General features: G+C 45.0%; 1 protein-coding gene across 1 annotated transcript in view; it reads left to right on the top strand.

Moving 5' to 3' along the window:
- Positions 1-18,031, top strand: part of RYR3 (ryanodine receptor 3) — a 374,244-nt gene that overhangs the window by 322,129 nt on the left and 34,084 nt on the right. The window contains exons 71-85 of the mRNA XM_065871700.1: positions 845-1,015; positions 1,765-1,824; positions 3,338-3,469; positions 3,928-4,040; positions 6,815-6,911; positions 8,507-8,613; positions 9,022-9,073; positions 10,187-10,243; positions 11,141-11,240; positions 11,395-11,474; positions 12,927-13,003; positions 15,778-15,851; positions 16,107-16,124; positions 16,538-16,618; positions 17,068-17,156. Coding sequence (XP_065727772.1) covers positions 845-1,015; positions 1,765-1,824; positions 3,338-3,469; positions 3,928-4,040; positions 6,815-6,911; positions 8,507-8,613; positions 9,022-9,073; positions 10,187-10,243; positions 11,141-11,240; positions 11,395-11,474; positions 12,927-13,003; positions 15,778-15,851; positions 16,107-16,124; positions 16,538-16,618; positions 17,068-17,156 — 1,308 coding nt within the window. The remainder of the gene's footprint in view (positions 1-844; positions 1,016-1,764; positions 1,825-3,337; positions 3,470-3,927; positions 4,041-6,814; positions 6,912-8,506; positions 8,614-9,021; positions 9,074-10,186; positions 10,244-11,140; positions 11,241-11,394; positions 11,475-12,926; positions 13,004-15,777; positions 15,852-16,106; positions 16,125-16,537; positions 16,619-17,067; positions 17,157-18,031) is intronic.

The following is an 18,031-nucleotide window of genomic DNA, read 5'->3' as shown; positions in this document are numbered from 1 at the left end:
GTCCAGCAAATGACGTACCACGTGGGCCGCTTTGCTCTTTTGGAACCTGACTCCAGAAAATCGGGTCACCACAGAGCCTTGTTTTGCTGAGCCCACCCATACCCACCTCGTGCTGTGGGTCCAGAGGGTCCTCAGTTGGTTGCCTGGGGCTGCCATAGCCTAGTGCATTGGCCTCTTCTCTCAAACCTCCCACTTCATTGGATGAACGCTCCCAGAAAGGGGTGAGAAAGTGTAACCAAAAGAGGGCAGACTCCCCCAGACTTGGGGCGTTCCCTCACTTGTCTGCACTGTTTCTCCTAACTCTGTCCCAACCAGATCCCAAAGCAGCCCTACCTACTTGGGGGTTCCCCTTTTCCTGCAGGAACGTGTGCTGCCTTGAGCAGAGGCTGAGTGGGGTGCAGGTGCTCCAAAAGGCTCGCTTCAGCCCTGGCCACCAGCAGTTGTTCTAGGGTAGATGCTCTTTCACTTGTTTACTGCTGCCCAGCGTCAGGATTCTTAGTTCTTTTCTGCAGTCATTTTGTCAGTTATCGAATCATTCTTTCAGTAGAAACACTAGTTTGTTCATACTGCCCAGATGTCAGCGAACAGAGACTGTGGGTGTCCGTGGTGTGTGTCTGGTCACGTGGTTCCGTTAGCATGCGCACAAGGAGAGGGCTCAGGGTCAGGGCCGGTCTTGAAGGGCCACCTGGTTGTCTTTGTTTCATATGGTCCTTTACTGTCCTCTGAAATGTTTAATAGAAAGGCCCACCCTGTACTGATGGGGCCACAGGAGGCAGGCTGCCTCCAAGGTGAGGCGGTGCCTTTCAGAGTCACTCAACCCGTTTGTTTCAACCTCATCTCCTAGTCTGGAGGACAGGACCAGGAGAGGAAGAGGACGAAGCGGAGGGGGGACCTGTATTCCATCCAGACCTCCCTCATCGTGGCTGCACTCAAGAAAATGCTGCCCATTGGTTTGAATATGTGCACCCCAGGCGATCAGGAGCTGATCTCCCTCGCAAAATCACGGTACAGCTATGTAAGTCGCCCATCTGCTTTGGTGGAGCATGTAATACAGGTGGTGGTGATCAGTGCTCAGCCCCTAAAGGATTTGTCCTTCTTCCCTGGAGACCAATGGACACAGAGGTGCCAAGGTGCACAGAGGCAATGCGCCATCATCTTTTTTTCTTTTTTTTAATTTACCATTTATATATATATATATATATATATATATATATATATATATATATATATATCTTTTTAAATTTATTTTATTTTTGGCTGCATTGGGTCTCCGTTGCCGCACCTGGGCTTTCTCTAGTTGTGGCGAGTGGGGGCTACTCTTCGTTTCGGTGCTTGGGCTTCTCATTGTGGTGGCTTCTCTCGTGTGGAGCACGGAATCTAGGCACACGGGCTTCAGTAGTTGTGGCACGCGGGCTCAGTAGCTGTAGCTCGTGGGCTCTAGAGTACAGGCTCAGTAGTTGTGGCACATGGGCTTAGTTGCTTTGCATCATGTGGGATCTTCCTGGACCAGGGCTCAAACCCATGTCCCCTGCATCGGCAGGTGGATTCTTAACCACTGCACCACCAGGGAAGTCCCAACACCCCATTGTCTTTACAGCTGACTTGGGAGTCAGCGCATGCCCTTTGGGACGAGTCTCTGTCAATTCTATTCTTTTGTCCTCGTAATAAAGATCGCAGCAAAACTGTCCATTGGCCCTCAGTGCATCCCTGCTTTATATTTCCATATTGACCTGTAGGAATAAAATTCAACATCTCTTTCCACAGAAGGACACAGACGAAGAGGTGAAGGAGCATCTGTGGAATAACTTGCACTTGCAGGAAAAGGTGATGCAGCAGGAAGACAATGAGAACTCACACAGGCTTCCTTCTGGCTGCAGGGTGCCACACACCCACTTAGTTTACTCATGTTTTTTTAAATGTGTTCTAAAAACAGCCTCAGAGTACTTGTGCTTAATCGGTAGAACTAACTCTCTGCCCTTAGTTTTTCATTTTTTGGCCCTTAATTTTTGTTCTTTCCTTTGCTGTTGCAGAGAGGCCCAGTAAAACATGTCTTCCCACCTCCCACTGTGTGAGCATCAAGCCATAGCAGGGGGGGTTAGATTAGGTCTCAGAATTTACTGACTGTGAGGTTTGTTAAAGAGGGGAACAGACACCTGGGGGAAGTTTTAGCACTTCCAGCTCTGGAGATTTGTAAACAAAGTAACTTTGTACCTGAGTTGATATAACCCAAAAAAACAAACAAAAAAAATCAAGACCAATTTTGATTTTAAGGCTATTGAAGATTTTTCCAAGCCTGCACATCTGAACAACTCTTTCCTCAGATACATCATATTATGCTCTGAGATGGAAGATTAAAGTGACACAAATAGCCTCTCCTTTCCATCCCAAGTATGTAGGAATTCCTGGTGGGTAAAATATACTACAAAAATGGCAGTAAAAAGAAATTCCAAGTGCCAGAAAATAGGTGCTCTAAATCATAGTATTGAAGAGAAGATGATGCAGTTGGGAAAACTCACAGAGCTCTCCTGACCAGATATATATATTATAGGGGCTGGGGTTTTTGGTAACCTGGAACGGGAGTGTGGGGCCTAACTTCCCATGCTGTGCGTGAATGTAGAGCAAGAAATGTACATGAAACTGGCCTTGAACCAGTGAAACCCATGAATCATCTGTAAAAACAGCCATGAAACCACTTAGAGAGTGTCTACCTGCTAGAATATGGGCTGAGATGCTAGTCAACAAAACTCCTCCTGAATACAAGCTCATAAAAATACAGTGTGAAAGGAAATCCACCACCATTAGAGAGTCAGAAAATGCCACAAAATGAAGAATTCAAGCCTAAGGAGCTACAGAAAGGAATTTTTAAAGTGTGGTTGAAATATTTAAAGAGATAAAGGCAGCAATGTAAACTATAAAGCAAGACTTGGACATTATTTTTTAAAAAGGAGAGGGCAGGTGGCACTGAAAAAGACCTCACAGTGATTTTTAAAAATTAAAAATAATCATTGAAATTAAAAATTCAAGTTATAGGTTAAAAAATATAGTAGATACAGCTGCAGAGAGAATTTATGAATTGGAAGCTTGATTTAAGGAAATTGTAAGGCAGAGCAGAGAAAGGGGTGGAAAACATGACAGAAGGGTTAAGAGACATATAGGCTAGAATGAGAAGTTCCTACAAAGCGTCTACATTGTTCCAGAAAAAGATAATAGAGAAAATGAGAGAGGAATTAATAGAAAAGACTCTTGAATACTATGGAACCATGCTAGGAGTAAAAGGCCTTTTCAGTTCAAGAGGTATAAGAGATTGCTCATTTCATGTACATGCTTCAATCTGCAGTCCGATGACCCAGCTGTAAAGTGGCAACTGAACCTATACAAGGATGTTTTGAAGAGTGAAGAACCTTCCAACCCAGAAAAGACAGTGGAGCGTGTGCAGAGAATTTCAGCAGCTGTCTTCCACCTAGAGCAGGTAAGTAGCATCTACCCTGAGGATTGAGGAAGGAAGACTACCCTGCAAAATATAAAACTCCTCCACACTCAGCTCTTAGTTAAGAGCACCCTTGTAAGACAGAAAGCAAGGAGCAAGGATCATCCTGGCCTACCCCCAAAGTGTCATCTTGGTGCCTCATTGTAGCAAGACTCCTCAATGCTTAACATTCCCAGTGTTTGAAAAATTTTTCCCATTAGTTCAAATGACCCATCCAAGCTCCCTACTCATTTGTAAAGCAATAAGCCACCAAGAGCAGTTGGGAAAAGAAAGAAAACCTAAGACTCCCACAGACTGAATCATTTAGTGCTGGGTACCTTTTGCTGACTACAGTTGAGAAATCAAAATTCTCCTAGGGTTGAGAACTCTGGGCTGCAGGTGACTACCTTCTGCCACCCAGATCAGCCTGGTGTGCACCTACCGATGTGATTTCTTCTTAGGTGGAACAGCCTTTGAGGTCCAAGAAGGCGGTCTGGCACAAACTGCTATCAAAGCAGCGGAAACGGGCAGTGGTGGCCTGTTTCAGGATGGCCCCTCTCTACAACCTGCCCAGGCAAGTATTCTGTCGTTTTCTCCTGGCATGTGAGTCAGAGATGAGAATTAAGGTATCCTCCCAGAGCTGTGCCCTCTTCTGGCCCTGACCCTCATGATCCCAGAGGTAGAGATTGGAGTCCTTCACCCACAGAGCCATTACAGTCCGCATGTAGTATAATGGCCTGCTAAGGTAAGCATAAAAACTGAAAATAGATGAGATTCCTTCGTGCCCCCAAGCCTGCCTCAGCTCACCATTTTGCACTGTAGAGTCAGCCACATAAGCAGATGGAAGCTCTCTAGTTTTACCTTGGTGGGATTCTTTGTGCAGCTGTAAAGGCACCCTGGAAAAAGGGAACTGTTCTCTAAAATACCTTACCCCAAATTCCATCCGCAGATCAAACAATATTTCCATGTTCAAGTACTTGGATGACACCAAAATTATTATGTTTCCTCAGCAAGTACAGAAACATAACCTGAGACTTCTTCAGCGTGATATACTTGCCTTCAAGATAAAGAAAGGGCACTGGTTAGAGATGGCCCAAGAGGCCAGTCATGGGCATGAGGCCTTTCCCTGGATGTTTAGTCTATAATCTGAAGTCAAATATATGTGAAGGCTTTTCTGGATTGTGTGTGAACACATGCTGTGTCAACATAGGGCAGAGCATCGGTATAGACTGGGCCAGTGTCGACCACTGAGGCTGACTCGGTGTCATTGGTGATATGGCGACGTTCCCATCCTCAAGCTAATTGCACAGTCAGTAAGGTTGAGCCTATGATCATAAACAAAGCTGGTAGTTGAATAGCCACTGCTTCATCACCTTTCAAATCAAAAAGAACATCCTCACCTGGTCAGGAAAAATAAACTGACTTGGCCGAGTAAATTCTGAATCCCATGTAAATAAATGTGTTTCTTTGGAATATCAGATGAAAGAGTATTCCTATGCTTGACATTTTGCTTTCATCTAATTATGCATCTTGGCCATCATTTGTCGAGAGTGTCCCATATCCCTGTCCTGAGCCAGCTGGCCAACTGAGCTCTCCTAGTTAGGGTCTTTGAAGATGGTGGAGAATCATGGCCTCTGAGACACGCACCTGCTCCTCCAGGTCTCCTGAGAAAATAAACTAGTGTCTCTGGAAAGGTGGAGGCACCACAAATCAAGTAGAATTCGTTAATAAAAAGCTGAAAAATTAAGTCAGGAAGTCATGGGCATGAAGCCTGCTGAAGCCCTGGCAGACAAATGAAATTTATAGTCCAGTAGAAAACGCAGAAACGCCTAGGATTTCTGTCTGTTTTCTAGAAGTGGTAAAACATCAAGAAGGCATTGGCTTTCCCCTCTGGTAGAGAGCCGTACCTGATGTGCTAACGTGACCTCCAGAAGGGCTCAGCTTTAAGCACATGCCTCCAGGGCCAGCTAGGCGGCAATTACATCTCTCAAAAACAAGCAGTTTTTTTCTAAATCCACTGACAATGTTAGTACCATCCTTTAACATTTTGGTTGCTCCTTCAACGACTCTGTCCCTGTACGGATAATAGTATGTCCAGGAATTCACTGTGTCCTTGATGAAGCGTGGCCACCCCAGCCCCTAACCCAGCTGTTTTAGAGGGTTGCCCTGGATTTCTCCCTAGCATGGAGGATTATACGTAGATTTCATAACGACAATAAAAACTAACTACCTAAGAAGCTAGTGGTGGAGTCCACTCCTTTTCTCCATCTTATGAGGATCTAAACTACATGGAGTCTTCCAAACTAAAGGGCTAAAGGGATTTATTTTATCATATGGAAACTGTTTCTCTGATGTGAGTTTTTAAAAGAAAACCTGTATGCTTTTCCCCAGACACAAAATTAACAATTTCTTCCTGAGCACCTTTCAACGGGTTTGGCTGGAAAAGGTTAATGAAAAAACTCAGTATGACAGGCTTATACTCATTTTAATGGTAATGTAACCTGTGGAGAGACCCGCTCATTCTCTGCACACTCCTCCTTTCTTGACCATGATTTAACATGACCCATAAAAACACAAATTTGTACAATTTTTTTAAAAAACTCTGATTGGTCAGATTTTGAAGCAAGATGGTAAGGGCTGTGTTCTACTGGAAACCACGACCAGGTCTCGATGACTCTGGTCTTGACCTTCCTTTCCTCTCCTTTCCTCCTCACATTTGGGTAACCACTTACTGGCTCTTCAGCGGCTAATGTTCCCAGACGTCAGTCTTGTCCTGTAGGGAGTGAGTGGCTTGTGCCAGTGTATTCAGTGTTCCCACATACCAGGGCCACAACTAGAACCTGTGAAGCACGCAGAAGTTGTACAGCGTGCCCAAGCTTTGCTTCCTGGAGCCCTTGCAGCTGTGGTTCCTCAGAGGCCCTGTAAAGAAGCCACACTTTGCTGCTTTCAGCGTATCTGAGACTAACCCCCTCACCATCAGCATGATTTAGATTGGATCACCTGGACATGTGATCAGCCAAAATGAATAACCAAGTTGCCGTATGTAGCAGATAGTTCAGGACTGTTCCTTGGCCTAAGAATTCTCACTATAGGGAAAGCATGATAAAGACCCAAGGAGACCGGAGGAGGGTTACGGTGACCTCCAGGTCTTGAACCAGGTATTCAGGATCCGCCACGTTAGAGGGTTCTGGTTTCTTTGAAACAAATGCTTACGGTGTGCTCTTGGCTGCCCTGACCAATCAGAAGATAAGAATTGTACAAAAACTGCTTACTAACCGTTAACCGCCCAAACTAAAACAAGGTGTCCCGTGGACCCCTCTTGACCTCACTCTCACCCCTTCCGCTCAGGCACCGCTCTATTAACCTCTTCCTCCATGGCTATCAGAGATTTTGGATAGAAACAGAGGAGTATTCCTTTGAAGAGAAACTAGTACAGGATTTGGCTGTAAGTACTGACTCAACTGGGAGCAGATATGGGTGCGAATGAATTTGATTTTTGTATTCACGTGTGTGCGTTATAACCGTTAAAGATGCGCAAAGAATTGGGTGTATAAATCTGAAAGGAGCTAACTGTATAAGTTATCAGAGGAAACCCTGCTAATAATGGTCATAAGAGCCAGAGGATGAATTTCACTTGGAGGGGCTGGTCCTGTGATCATCCTCCCCCGTCCTCACTAACAGCTCATGTTGCTTGGGATGTGCAGCCGTGCCTTGGAAAGTTCATGCTAAGTTAAGTTGTGAGCACCCTTGGTTGCAGGAGGCCAGCCACCCCAGCCAGAGCCCTGCATGTCTGGTCAGTAGCTCCACTTTGGGGGAAGGCATATCTAAATGCCCTTCCTGCATCTCACAGTTCTGTATTTGGCCCTTCTGAAGATTTGCCACGCCTCGTCTCTAACAGGCTTCATGCTCTAAAACTACTTGAAACAACACGCAAGGGGAAAAGCTTATCGCAGCAGCAACACTGAGCTTCATCCTGGTTCAGAAAGAAAATACACCCTCCTCTCCTTTGGCCAAGCCCTGGTTCTTTTCCTCTTTCTCCTTATTTCTCCCATCTATCTTTTTCTCTCATCCCTACTTCTCTCCATTAGTCTTGCCCTGTGTTTCTCATATTTACACTTTCCATGTTACATTCTCGTTCCCTTTCCCCATCTCCCTCTGTTTCTTATCCTCTTCCTGGCTTTTTTCCTTTAATCCTTCCTCCCGCATTTTCTTTCCATTTCTCTTTATGCCCTTCAGTCTTTGCATACATTCCTGTCGGTGAGAAAGACAGTCACTTGGTTTTCCCAGTTTCTTGATTAGTGCGAAGTTGACAGTGAACATCATTTCAACCCTCTCCCTTCTTCTGAACCATTCACACAACCTGCGCAGTTCTCACCAATTTACTGAACATGGTCCACCCTGCTTGTTCTGCTGCTGCTGGAAAATCCACTTACACGTCTGGCACCAGCTGCTATTTCCCTTTCTGTAAAAGGAGAGAGAAAAGAGGAGAAACTGCAAGGCTCACAGCTCCAGGATGGCAGCTCTCAGGAACAGCAAGATTTTCAGGGTCAGGGGTGAGGGCAGGAAAGAGAACTGTTTCCGTGGGTTGAGTCTAGAATAGTAATAGACCCCAAAACAGCCCCAGTGCTTTATAACTCTTGCCCCACACCTGTTCCCAGCCCAGCTCTCCAAGAGTAATGTCAGGTGTTGGCGGAGAGACGCGGCCTCTCGGGGACTCTCCAGGGCTTCCCTCCTGACCGCGGGTGCCCAGAGCTTGCATGAGAGTTCTGCTGACTGGGGTCAGGCTTTTGCTTTTCCTTTCAGTTCGTTTTAACCCCCAAACTGCAGTGTTTCTTTAATTGGCTGAAAGATACATATATTTCATTCCCAAACCTTGCATCCTTAGGGCTTCTGTCCTGAAATAAACATATGACGTCACGGTTTCTCTTTGTGCTTTGAGGTGATGCGCTCTGTGCCTGGTGCTTTTACCTTTGTTCGCATGCGGTGGTGTGCCATGTGCTGAAATCCACACCTAAAACCTGTCTGCCTTGGTTTGTGTAGAAATCTCCCAAGGTGGAAGAAGAAGAGGCGGAGGAGACAGAAAAGCAGCCAGACCCACTTCATCAGATCATACTCCACTTTAGCCGCAATGCTCTCACAGAGAGGAGGTCAGCACTGCCGGAGCGCCCTGCTCGTCCCAGGCACAGGCACAGCTGTGTCGACCCCAAACCGTCCTCCTGCAGGTTGCAGTGTGCACAGAGGGGATGCCAGATTTGAGCAGCCCTCCTTGCTGCTCTGTTCTTGGCCATCAAGAAACCTCTAGGGGAACTACCTAAGCCCTTTCATCATAACGCCTGACACTGAGTCTGAAGATGAAGCAGGCTGAAATTGTGACTTCATCCCTGAATTCCATGTCAAGCCAATGCTGATTCAGATTTTCACAGTGGTTTCTAAGAATCGGGGTGAGGGAGGGAGTTTCTAATTAATTCACTAGCACATTGAAGATTTCTACGGCACTTGGTCTTTTCTGCTGGGTCCAAAGGTAGCCTGCTAAATATTTCCTCCATTCTTTCCAGCAAACTGGAAGACGACCCTTTGTACACCTCCTATGCCAGCATGATGGCCAAGGTACACGTGGGTTTTCTGCCCGTTGTCTCAGTCTTTCTATTTCCCTTAGACCTCTTCAGGCACGTGAAAACCGTCACAGTACACAGCAGGCCTGGGACTGGGTCACGGCCTGGGCTCCAGGCCTCGCACAATTCATGTGCCATACGGGCAGCATTAATAAACCGCTCTCCCATCATCCTATAGAAACCTTGAAGCTTTGCAGAAACGGCGGGTCTGGTGGCTGGGTTCTCAGGGTGCTTCTAAGCCAGCTAATCAGGGCTTAGGCATCCAGTTCATCCTCGTATTTTTACTCAGTGCTCAGAACACATCCAGCAGTTCAGACACATCTGTAGGTGAAGGAAGTTCGGTACATTTGGAAACAGGCCTAGAGACTACAGGAAGTTCCTAGTGTTCTGGAAGAGATGGAGTGACCAGAGATGATGTTTCTGTGTCACAGAGAGGGACGGTGGCCTCTGGAATGCCAAGTGGTTAAGCAAACTGCTGCTTCTCAAAGGGAGAACTTCATGTCGGGCAGCAAGGGGGGTAGGTTGGGGTACAGGAGCGCCCATTCCCCTACCAGCTGCACCACGGGGTCACTTTGGGATTCACAGTCTGGGTTTCCCTAATCTTTTGTCCAAGCCCCTGGTTCTTGTTGAGAAAGGCCAGCTCCCTGTGCTCTTGTCTCTCGATTTACACCAGAACTTTACTAAGTAGAAGAGTTCAGGTCTGTGGTTAAACCCGATGGGTCCCCATTGACTGTGTGATCTCGGCGTTCCCATTTCTCATTTCTGAACCCCTTGGTAACTGCAAAGGTAGCCTTTATAGTTGAATGTTGCCTGCAGTGGTCCAAATGTTCTTGGTTTTACAGAGTGCTGAGGTCCTGAGGTACCTGTGAATTACATCCTGTCCCCTTCCCTCACACAGTAGAGTCTTGTTTACAAGGCTCACCTTTTTGTTTTGTTTTGTTTTGTTTTGTTAGCATCTTTATTGGAGTATAATGTACTCCAATAAATGGAGTACAATGGTGTGTTAGTTTCTGCTGTATAACAAAGTGAACCAGCCATACATATACATACAAGGCTCACCTTTAATTTGATTGTCTGTCTCCCCCTCTCCCTGCTGCATGGAACTCAGAGTTGTCAGAGTGGGGAAGACGAAGAAGGGGAGGAAGACAAGGAAAAAACGTTTGAAGTAAGTTCTCACTAAGATTGAAGCCAGCAGGAGGGCCTTCAGGGGTGGGTGCTGACGTGAGCCACATGGCTCACCCACCACATGTGTCTGGTGGCAAATACATTAGTTGTGGTTGCTGTCTGTCTCTTGGCTTAATGAGAGGTAGCAGGCAGCCAGTCAGTCAGCAAACGGCCCCACAGCTTTGCTCTTCTGGAAAATCTCCTACATCTACCCAAGTGTGGTCGTAACAGGGGCCGTAGAAAGGCACATTTAAACGTTCAAAAGTGAAAATTCACAGCAGTAGAGACACTGGATGGTTTTTTGCACCGTTATTCTGTAAACGTGCTCAATAACAATTTTAAGTTTGAGGCAGTGCAGGACCCTGAATCTCTCAAGATAGAGCGACATGAGTTTACTTGTACTGTTTTATAGACAAAGTATACAACAGTAAAAGTAAATGAAGACGATTACAGCCCTGGAAAGCCGTGACATTCTAGCATCTCATATCTGGTAGAGTCTCAGTTAAGTGTGGTCTGAGCATTCTGGATAAGTGGATGTTGCCTACAGAGAAACTCCAGCTGAGCCCTCAGCAGGTTTTCCTGTATGAGTGCACATTGAAAACAAGCACACCTTAATCTGGGGTCACTTCCTATAATTATTGTATCACAGGGAAACAGACTGTGTTACCTATCAGTACAAAAAGTAGAAAATTCAGCATCGAAAGGTGAGTAAATTATGGGTGGACAGTTTTGGAAAGCTGGACAGCATCTAAAAATAAACTTCCAAAGTCTGTTTTGTTCAAAATTATGTTTGTTGCCTTCTTAGGCAAGTAAAGATTCTCTCTCTCAACTCACCTGACCACGGTGGATTCTCTGGGGGTAAACAAATCTTTCCCCCCCCCTTTTTTTTTTTTTCTAGGAGAAAGAAATGGAAAAGCAGAAAACCCTCTATCAGCAAGCGCGGCTGCATGAGCGTGGAGCCGCAGAGATGGTCCTTCAGATGATAAGCGCCAGCAAAGGTGATTTCTGAGATTTCTACATGGGCCCCTTAGCTACCACAGAGAGATGTCACACCATGACGTGACGTCATTATTAACGGGTCCTGGTAAAGCCCAGTAGATGTGATTTACCCTCTGTTTCCTTGGTGATTCAACGGAATCTTTACCACGGCAGGTGAGATGAGCCCCATGGTGGTGGAGACTCTGAAGCTGGGGATCGCCATTCTGAATGGGGGCAACGCTGGCGTGCAGCAGGTAATGGGGGCTTGCAGGAGGTGGGGCAGACTTCCTGGGGTATTTCCATTTGACAGCTGTCACACTTCAGGGAAGAGATGTTGACTCTGCTACAGAGGTGGCCACCCAGAATCACCTTTGCTGGTGTTTTGTCCTTAGTGACCAGTTATATCAGAGTAACTGGGAACACAGATAAAACCAGGACTAGGAGTCTTTAGACAAAGGTATGCTTAGTAAAGAGGGCTTACCTAGGGTTCAAAAAGAAAAACATTACATTTTTTTCATCATTTCTACAAAAATATGCTCTAGAGGAAGTTTTCTAAGCCTTAGGTTTTTATTTCGACCCTTTCCCTTATTAGCTGCCTTACTGTGAGCAAAAGGGCCCTGATCAGTTAAGTGAGGTTCATAACCCCACACACCTATTGTTCGTTCACTCATTCATTTATTCATTTATTTAACAGCTGTTTAGTGATTGTTGACTATGCACTAGGGCCAGGCTCTCTTCTGTGGGTAGAGGGTGTAGCAGTGAACAATGCAAATAAAAACTCCTGCCATCATGCATTAAATGAGAGAACACACAAAGACATACAAAGTGGAGTGTCTGGCACATGGAGTTCATTCAGCAATCTGAATTGGAACTGGCTACAGGAGATAGAAATGCACTGGTGTCTCCTGAGTACTCCAGGCTCTGGCTAAACATAAAAGCATCTGTGGGCACAGGAAAATGAAATTTCAAAGACTTTTGGCATTCATAAGGGTTATATCCCAGGGCCTTTGAGAATTTCCAAATCCATGACTACCATTATTGCGTATAATTTTTCCCAGGCTTTAACTCATCACAAATTTCTCATTAAGAACTACCATTTTCAAAGGCACCCCTCACTTTCTGTTCTCTTCCACCACCACCCCGTCAGTTGACTTTCTTACAGAGCCCTTTAAAAAAAAAAAAAGAAAATTCTTATTATGTCAGACAAAGTTCCTGGCTTGCCAGTAACAGAGAACAGAGGAAACTAAGTCTTATTGTGAGAGAGATACTCAACTAGGCTCATTAGTAGGTAAGCTCCTTGCTCCAGTGCGTTAAAATCATTGCATGAGCTGTTCAGATTATACCTCAGCAACCGTAAACATTACTACATCCCAGTCCCGGCACCTGTTCCCAAATAGAAGAGGCTTCAAACAGTAAACTTATGAGTGTCAAAGATCCACTATACTGTCAATACCAGTGGACCTTTATAAAATAAAACATCTGCCCTAAAATATTCTGGTTTCATAAGTGGAGGGTGGCGCTCAGGCACACTGAAGGTTTAAGTCCACAGGTGGAGTATCTCGATGCTTACCCAGGGTTACAAACCACCATCCTGGATCTGACTCGGTGTACCTGCGTGGCTGCCATCTGTCCATCACAATTAGGAGGGTTAGTACGTGTGCCACAGTTTTCATTGTTTTTCCCTTTTAAATGTGTCTCCCTTGCAGAAAATGCTAGATTACCTAAAGGAGAAAAAGGATGCTGGGTTCTTTCAAAGCCTTTCTGGTCTTATGCAGTCTTGCAGGTAAATATGGGAAAACCACGCATAGCATTTTTTTAAAGTTCTTCACTATTCAGGGAAAGGGGGATGGGGTGGGGGAGGGCCACAGAATAAACTGGCTTATCATGGAATCATTGAGAAAGGAGTACCTACTTCCGAAAGCTAAGAGCATGGGTATTGTTCCTCCAGCCCTCAGGATTACCTTCAAATAGCATTCAGAGGGGAAAATGTAATCTACACGCACACAAACACACACGCACGAACACACACACACACACACACACCCCTACCTACCAACACCTGTTTGGTGTTTGAATCGCCCTTACTCCCTTTTTTCTTAGGTTGTTTTATTTGGGGCTGAGTGTGAGTTTCTCTTAAACATGTATGCTCATAAAAGTCAAACTAGAAAAGAATGGAAAAGAGGAGGAAATCCCTCAGTATGACTCAAGGCTATGTGTTCGTTAGACCCATTAGGCACTTTGTTAATCCTTAGCAATTCTTTGAGCCTGAATAGATATTTTGTGGGTACATATTTTGACACATCCATTTTGACAGAGGCACATCCTGATGTGGGAACATTTTGACATTGTCTGACAAACAAAGCATTAAACTTTCCATTTATATTACCCAGTGGTGTAAGCCTCCCCTCATGGCTGAACCCTCTGACAGATGAACAATAGGTAACCAAAAGTCGTAAGGTTACCATACTTGCTCATTTCAGAAACAAGCCAGCAATCTTTCTAAGAAACGTGAAAAAAGCTTATTCTCCAAGATTCATATGTATTTTGAACCGTCTGTGACTCATTCTGAAGGAAGTCAAAGTTATAATTATCTAGCTCGTTTGCCTCCAATTAATAATTCTTAAACTTGGAACGTTAGTCCAATTGAAAATTTGGAGGATGGATGTTCTTTTTTTGGTGGACTTCATAATATTGCTAGTCATATTGGATTGGGTAAATATTGTACCCTGGGGTTATACGGAGCGTATTTGAGCTGCAGTACAATCCCTTGTCCTCAGCCCCATTTTTCCCCCACCGACAGCCAATTCATTTATTACCTCCCTCAGGAAAAGAAAATGTAATATTGCCACACCTGACTCACTGAGGGTGAAATAGTACATGTGGACCCAAAGATGGCGAAAATCAAGGCAGTTCAGTCCCATATTGCCCATGATATTCTCAGTTAACTTTCTAAGAGTTCTCTTGGTAGTCTGTAGTACTTAATATTGCTAAGCTAATTTATAATGATGGCTTAGAGGGACAGGTGACATACCCTTAGAGGCCAACTGAGTTCTAACAGAAGTTTTAAGGTATTTTAATGGTTTTTCACTGATTATAAAAATAATGTGTATTTGTAAAATACACATTAAGCATTGAAGAAATCAGAACATTTGAAATGGGTATTTCAGGATGGGGTAAGGGTCAGAAATGTCCACTGCACAGATTGTCTCCTGAATCAGCAGTGATGCTTCAAAGCAGCTATGTCCAAATGTCCTGTTTCCGTATTCTCCTCCCAAAATCAAAGGATAATTTTGTATTATCAAGCAGACCCTTTTTATAGCAGGGTCTGGGGAAAACCAATATAATGGCAGTAGGAATTTTCAGTTTCTCTTTAAAATTCATCTAAATTACAGAACATATGTGACTCCCTAAAAGGGGAAAAGGGGTGTTGGATTTTCCCCCAAAGTCTTTCCAATCCAACAGTCATTTCCTTTGTCCAGTGATAAAAGGAAGAGGAGGTTTTGCAGAATCTTACTGGACTCAGCCATAAGCTTCTCTAAGGTCTATATTCTTGTGAGACTTTGTGGTCTTATGTTCCATAAAATCTTTTTTATTGGCTAAGGAGTTAGACCCTATTAGAGAAATAGAGTGAGCCCCAGTTGGAGATCACATGATCATTATTCTCATTATAGCTTTGAGGTTGTCCTAGAGGTTCCTGGCTAAGCAGGTTTTGTTGGTGGCTGTGGCTGGGAAGGTTGTGGAAGGTGAGGACAAAGATGAAAACCAACTTGTCACAGGTTCAGGAGCACCTAGGGACACCATTGCCTCTAGAAAGCGTGATCTTGGCTACTTTTGGCTCCTGAATGATAGAATAAAAGGGTGTGGCCCTTCAAAATCTGAAACTTTGGGGCTTCCCTGGTGGCGCAGTGGTTGAGAGTCCACCTGCCGATGCGGGGGACGCGGGTTCGTGCCCCGGTCCAGAAAGATCCCACGTGCCGCGGAGCGGCTGGGCCCGTGAGCCATGGCCGCTGAGCCTGCGCGTCCACAACGGGAGAGGCCACAACAGTGAGAGGCCCGCGTACCGCAAAAAAAAAAAAAAAAATCTGAAACTTTGTAGCTGTCTCCATCAGTATTCATCCTAAGCGCTAAAAGCCGCTCTTCCTTGTGATTCTCAGAGAAAGTAGGTAAATGTGGAAGGTGAACATGAATTCGTACAGTTTAAAGTAAACTTTCCCTTAAGAAATCTTAGAAACAGATTATTCCTTCTTGATTTGGAAAGCCTTTCTAAATCTTCATCCATAAGAAGTGACTCAACCTGGACAAACAGTGACAATCACATACATGTTTCTGGCCCCTGTCCTTGCACGTGGCAAGGGCCGTGAGCTCCAGGCATCCTTGGACAACACTGCTTAGCACAAGCCCAGGGAATCATTAGACTCTCAACCATACCACAATACCTTGGTGCATTTATGATAATGCAAGGACAGGGTATTCTTAGTTGATGGGTTCGTTGATGTTAAAAACCCATTTTCCCAGTGCGTGTAGCCCTGAACCTTGTTTTCTTTCGTCTGTTACAAGTGTCCTTGATTTGAATGCATTTGAGAGGCAGAATAAAGCTGAAGGCCTGGGGATGGTTACTGAGGAAGGAACACGTAAGTAACTGATGAAGGTGAAGGCTTCTCTGTTTCCAATTAAAATCCTAGTTAACTATTTCTGGTTAGAGCCCCTGTTCACCGCTGCTTAATCTCCAAGGACTTGCTCCATTTCAGCAAAATGTTTCCATCCGTAGTTTTGATAAAGCATATCCAGGCTGATGTGTTCACAGAACCAGTATTAGCTAAAGAGAGTCTGTCTTGATGTTTGTGGTTTTCTTACTCTGTATCCTTCTGTTTTTCTCTTATGGCTAGTCATCGTTCGTGAGCGTGGTAAGTTTGAGTTTCCGGCCCGAGCTCCTACCATGTGTGTGAGTCCTAAGAGATCTTATTTAATTGGCTCAGCACAGACACATGTTCGGCTTGGTGGTTGCATGTTGAGTTTAACTCAGCAGTTTGTTGTTTAATTAAAGAAGTGTCTTCCATCTTCCAAAGCATGTGTTATGGACTGTGAATCATTACTGCCTAGTTGTTTTCCTTCCAAATGCATCCCGGGGCTAACAATTCTAGCTTTGTTGGGTGTTGCCTCAGTTCCAGTTTTAATTGGGTCTGTCACCATTCATCCACAGTTCCCTTTCCGCACTGTTCTGACACAGCTCCTTTAGCCTTTTTGCAGTCATGTGTGGTGGAAGGTATTCTATGTTGAAAAGCCAAACAGATGCTCACCAGTATTCTGTGTTTTCAAGGTGAAAAAGTACTCCAGAATGATGAGTTTACACGAGATCTCTTTAGATTCCTACAGTTACTTTGTGAAGGACATAACAGTGGTAAGTGGAATAGATTCGATTTGTCAAGGGACAACAACATTCAGGTACAAAATTTTGATTCATTTCAGGTTGCCACATTTAATACAGCCAGTTGCTAATTTAAGGACAACAGTTAATCCATTCCTTAATAAGAAACCCTATGTAACATGGCCTTTAACTTCATGGCTAATGTTATTTAGTGCCACCCAGGCTAAGTTGCTTCCAGAATCTTCAGATGTTGAAGCTAAACACCCACCCCTTGCTGTCAAGTCCCTCAGGGCTCATTAAGTCCAGTTTCTGGTGCCGCTGGGATGGGAGGGCTCAGGGCAGTGCTCTGTGCTTCAGAACCTAAACAGTGTGCCCTTGTAAGGCTTTTCACCTGGTGAGTCTCTCCTGAGCTCAGCCGAGAAGAAGCTTAGAGCCACCTCCTCTGCAGGGGATGGACTCTGACCCAACCCTGGTGTTCTCAGATTTCCAGAACTTCCTGCGGACTCAGATGGGCAACACCACCACCGTGAACGTCATCATCAGTACTGTGGACTACCTCCTGCGTCTGCAGGTGAGTGGGCGTTGGATGGTAGCACACCTCACATACACTTCCGGAAGCTAAAGACAGTTACACAGCCTCAGGGACGGCCCAGGATACAGCCCAGCCCCAGTAAGGAAGGTCTTGTAATCTCATGTCCACACACTTATGGGAAGTCAAATACCTAAATGTGAGTTTGAAGACGGAAGTCGGGGGGGGGGGTTGGTTAACTACCAAATCTTCTGTTATAAACTGCTGATTCACTTTAGTTTTTGCCACGGTACTCCAGGCAAGCTGTGCATGGGAACAGACTTTCACTAGGAAAAAGAGGTACAGAAAGCGGGAATAAGATGGGTTCACAAGTTCTTAGTGTTGAGGCGTCATCTGGTTGAATTGTTTGAAGGAAAATCCAAACAATGTCAAGAAAATCTGCACAAACATAAAAAAGGATGCCCACTTCTCTTTGCTGATTCCTTAACCTGGTTCTGCCACTCACCAGTTCATGACCTGGAGCGGTCTGTTTAACCTCCTGGTGTTCCAATTTCCTCATCTATAAAACGAGTAGTCCTGTCTCATTGAAAACGAGTGGTACTGTCTCATTGGGTGGTGGTAAAGATGGAGAGGTTTAATTCGTGTAACGTGCTCAGAACAACGCCCGGCACTTACGGTGTCAGCTATCATGTTGCTGCTGCTATCGTGATTATTTGGATGATCAACGTTATCTTTAACGTACATTTTTCATTGTGAATAAATTGTCCTATAACATGGACACCCAGGTCCAGCTGAACGCTGCCCTCTCTTCTATCTGTTCTTTCCTGCGGAGGGGGAATATCTGTACTTAAAAGGTGCTCGGGATCAGATACCTCTGTGCTTCTTCACAGAGTCCCAGGCTCCTATCATAACAAAGT

The sequence above is a fragment of the Phocoena phocoena genome, chromosome 2 (genome assembly GCF_963924675.1).
Source record: "Phocoena phocoena chromosome 2, mPhoPho1.1, whole genome shotgun sequence".
Lineage (NCBI taxonomy): Eukaryota > Metazoa > Chordata > Mammalia > Artiodactyla > Phocoenidae > Phocoena > Phocoena phocoena.
The sequence above is the reverse complement of the archived record's forward strand: the minus strand, read 5'-3'. Positions and strand labels throughout refer to the sequence as shown.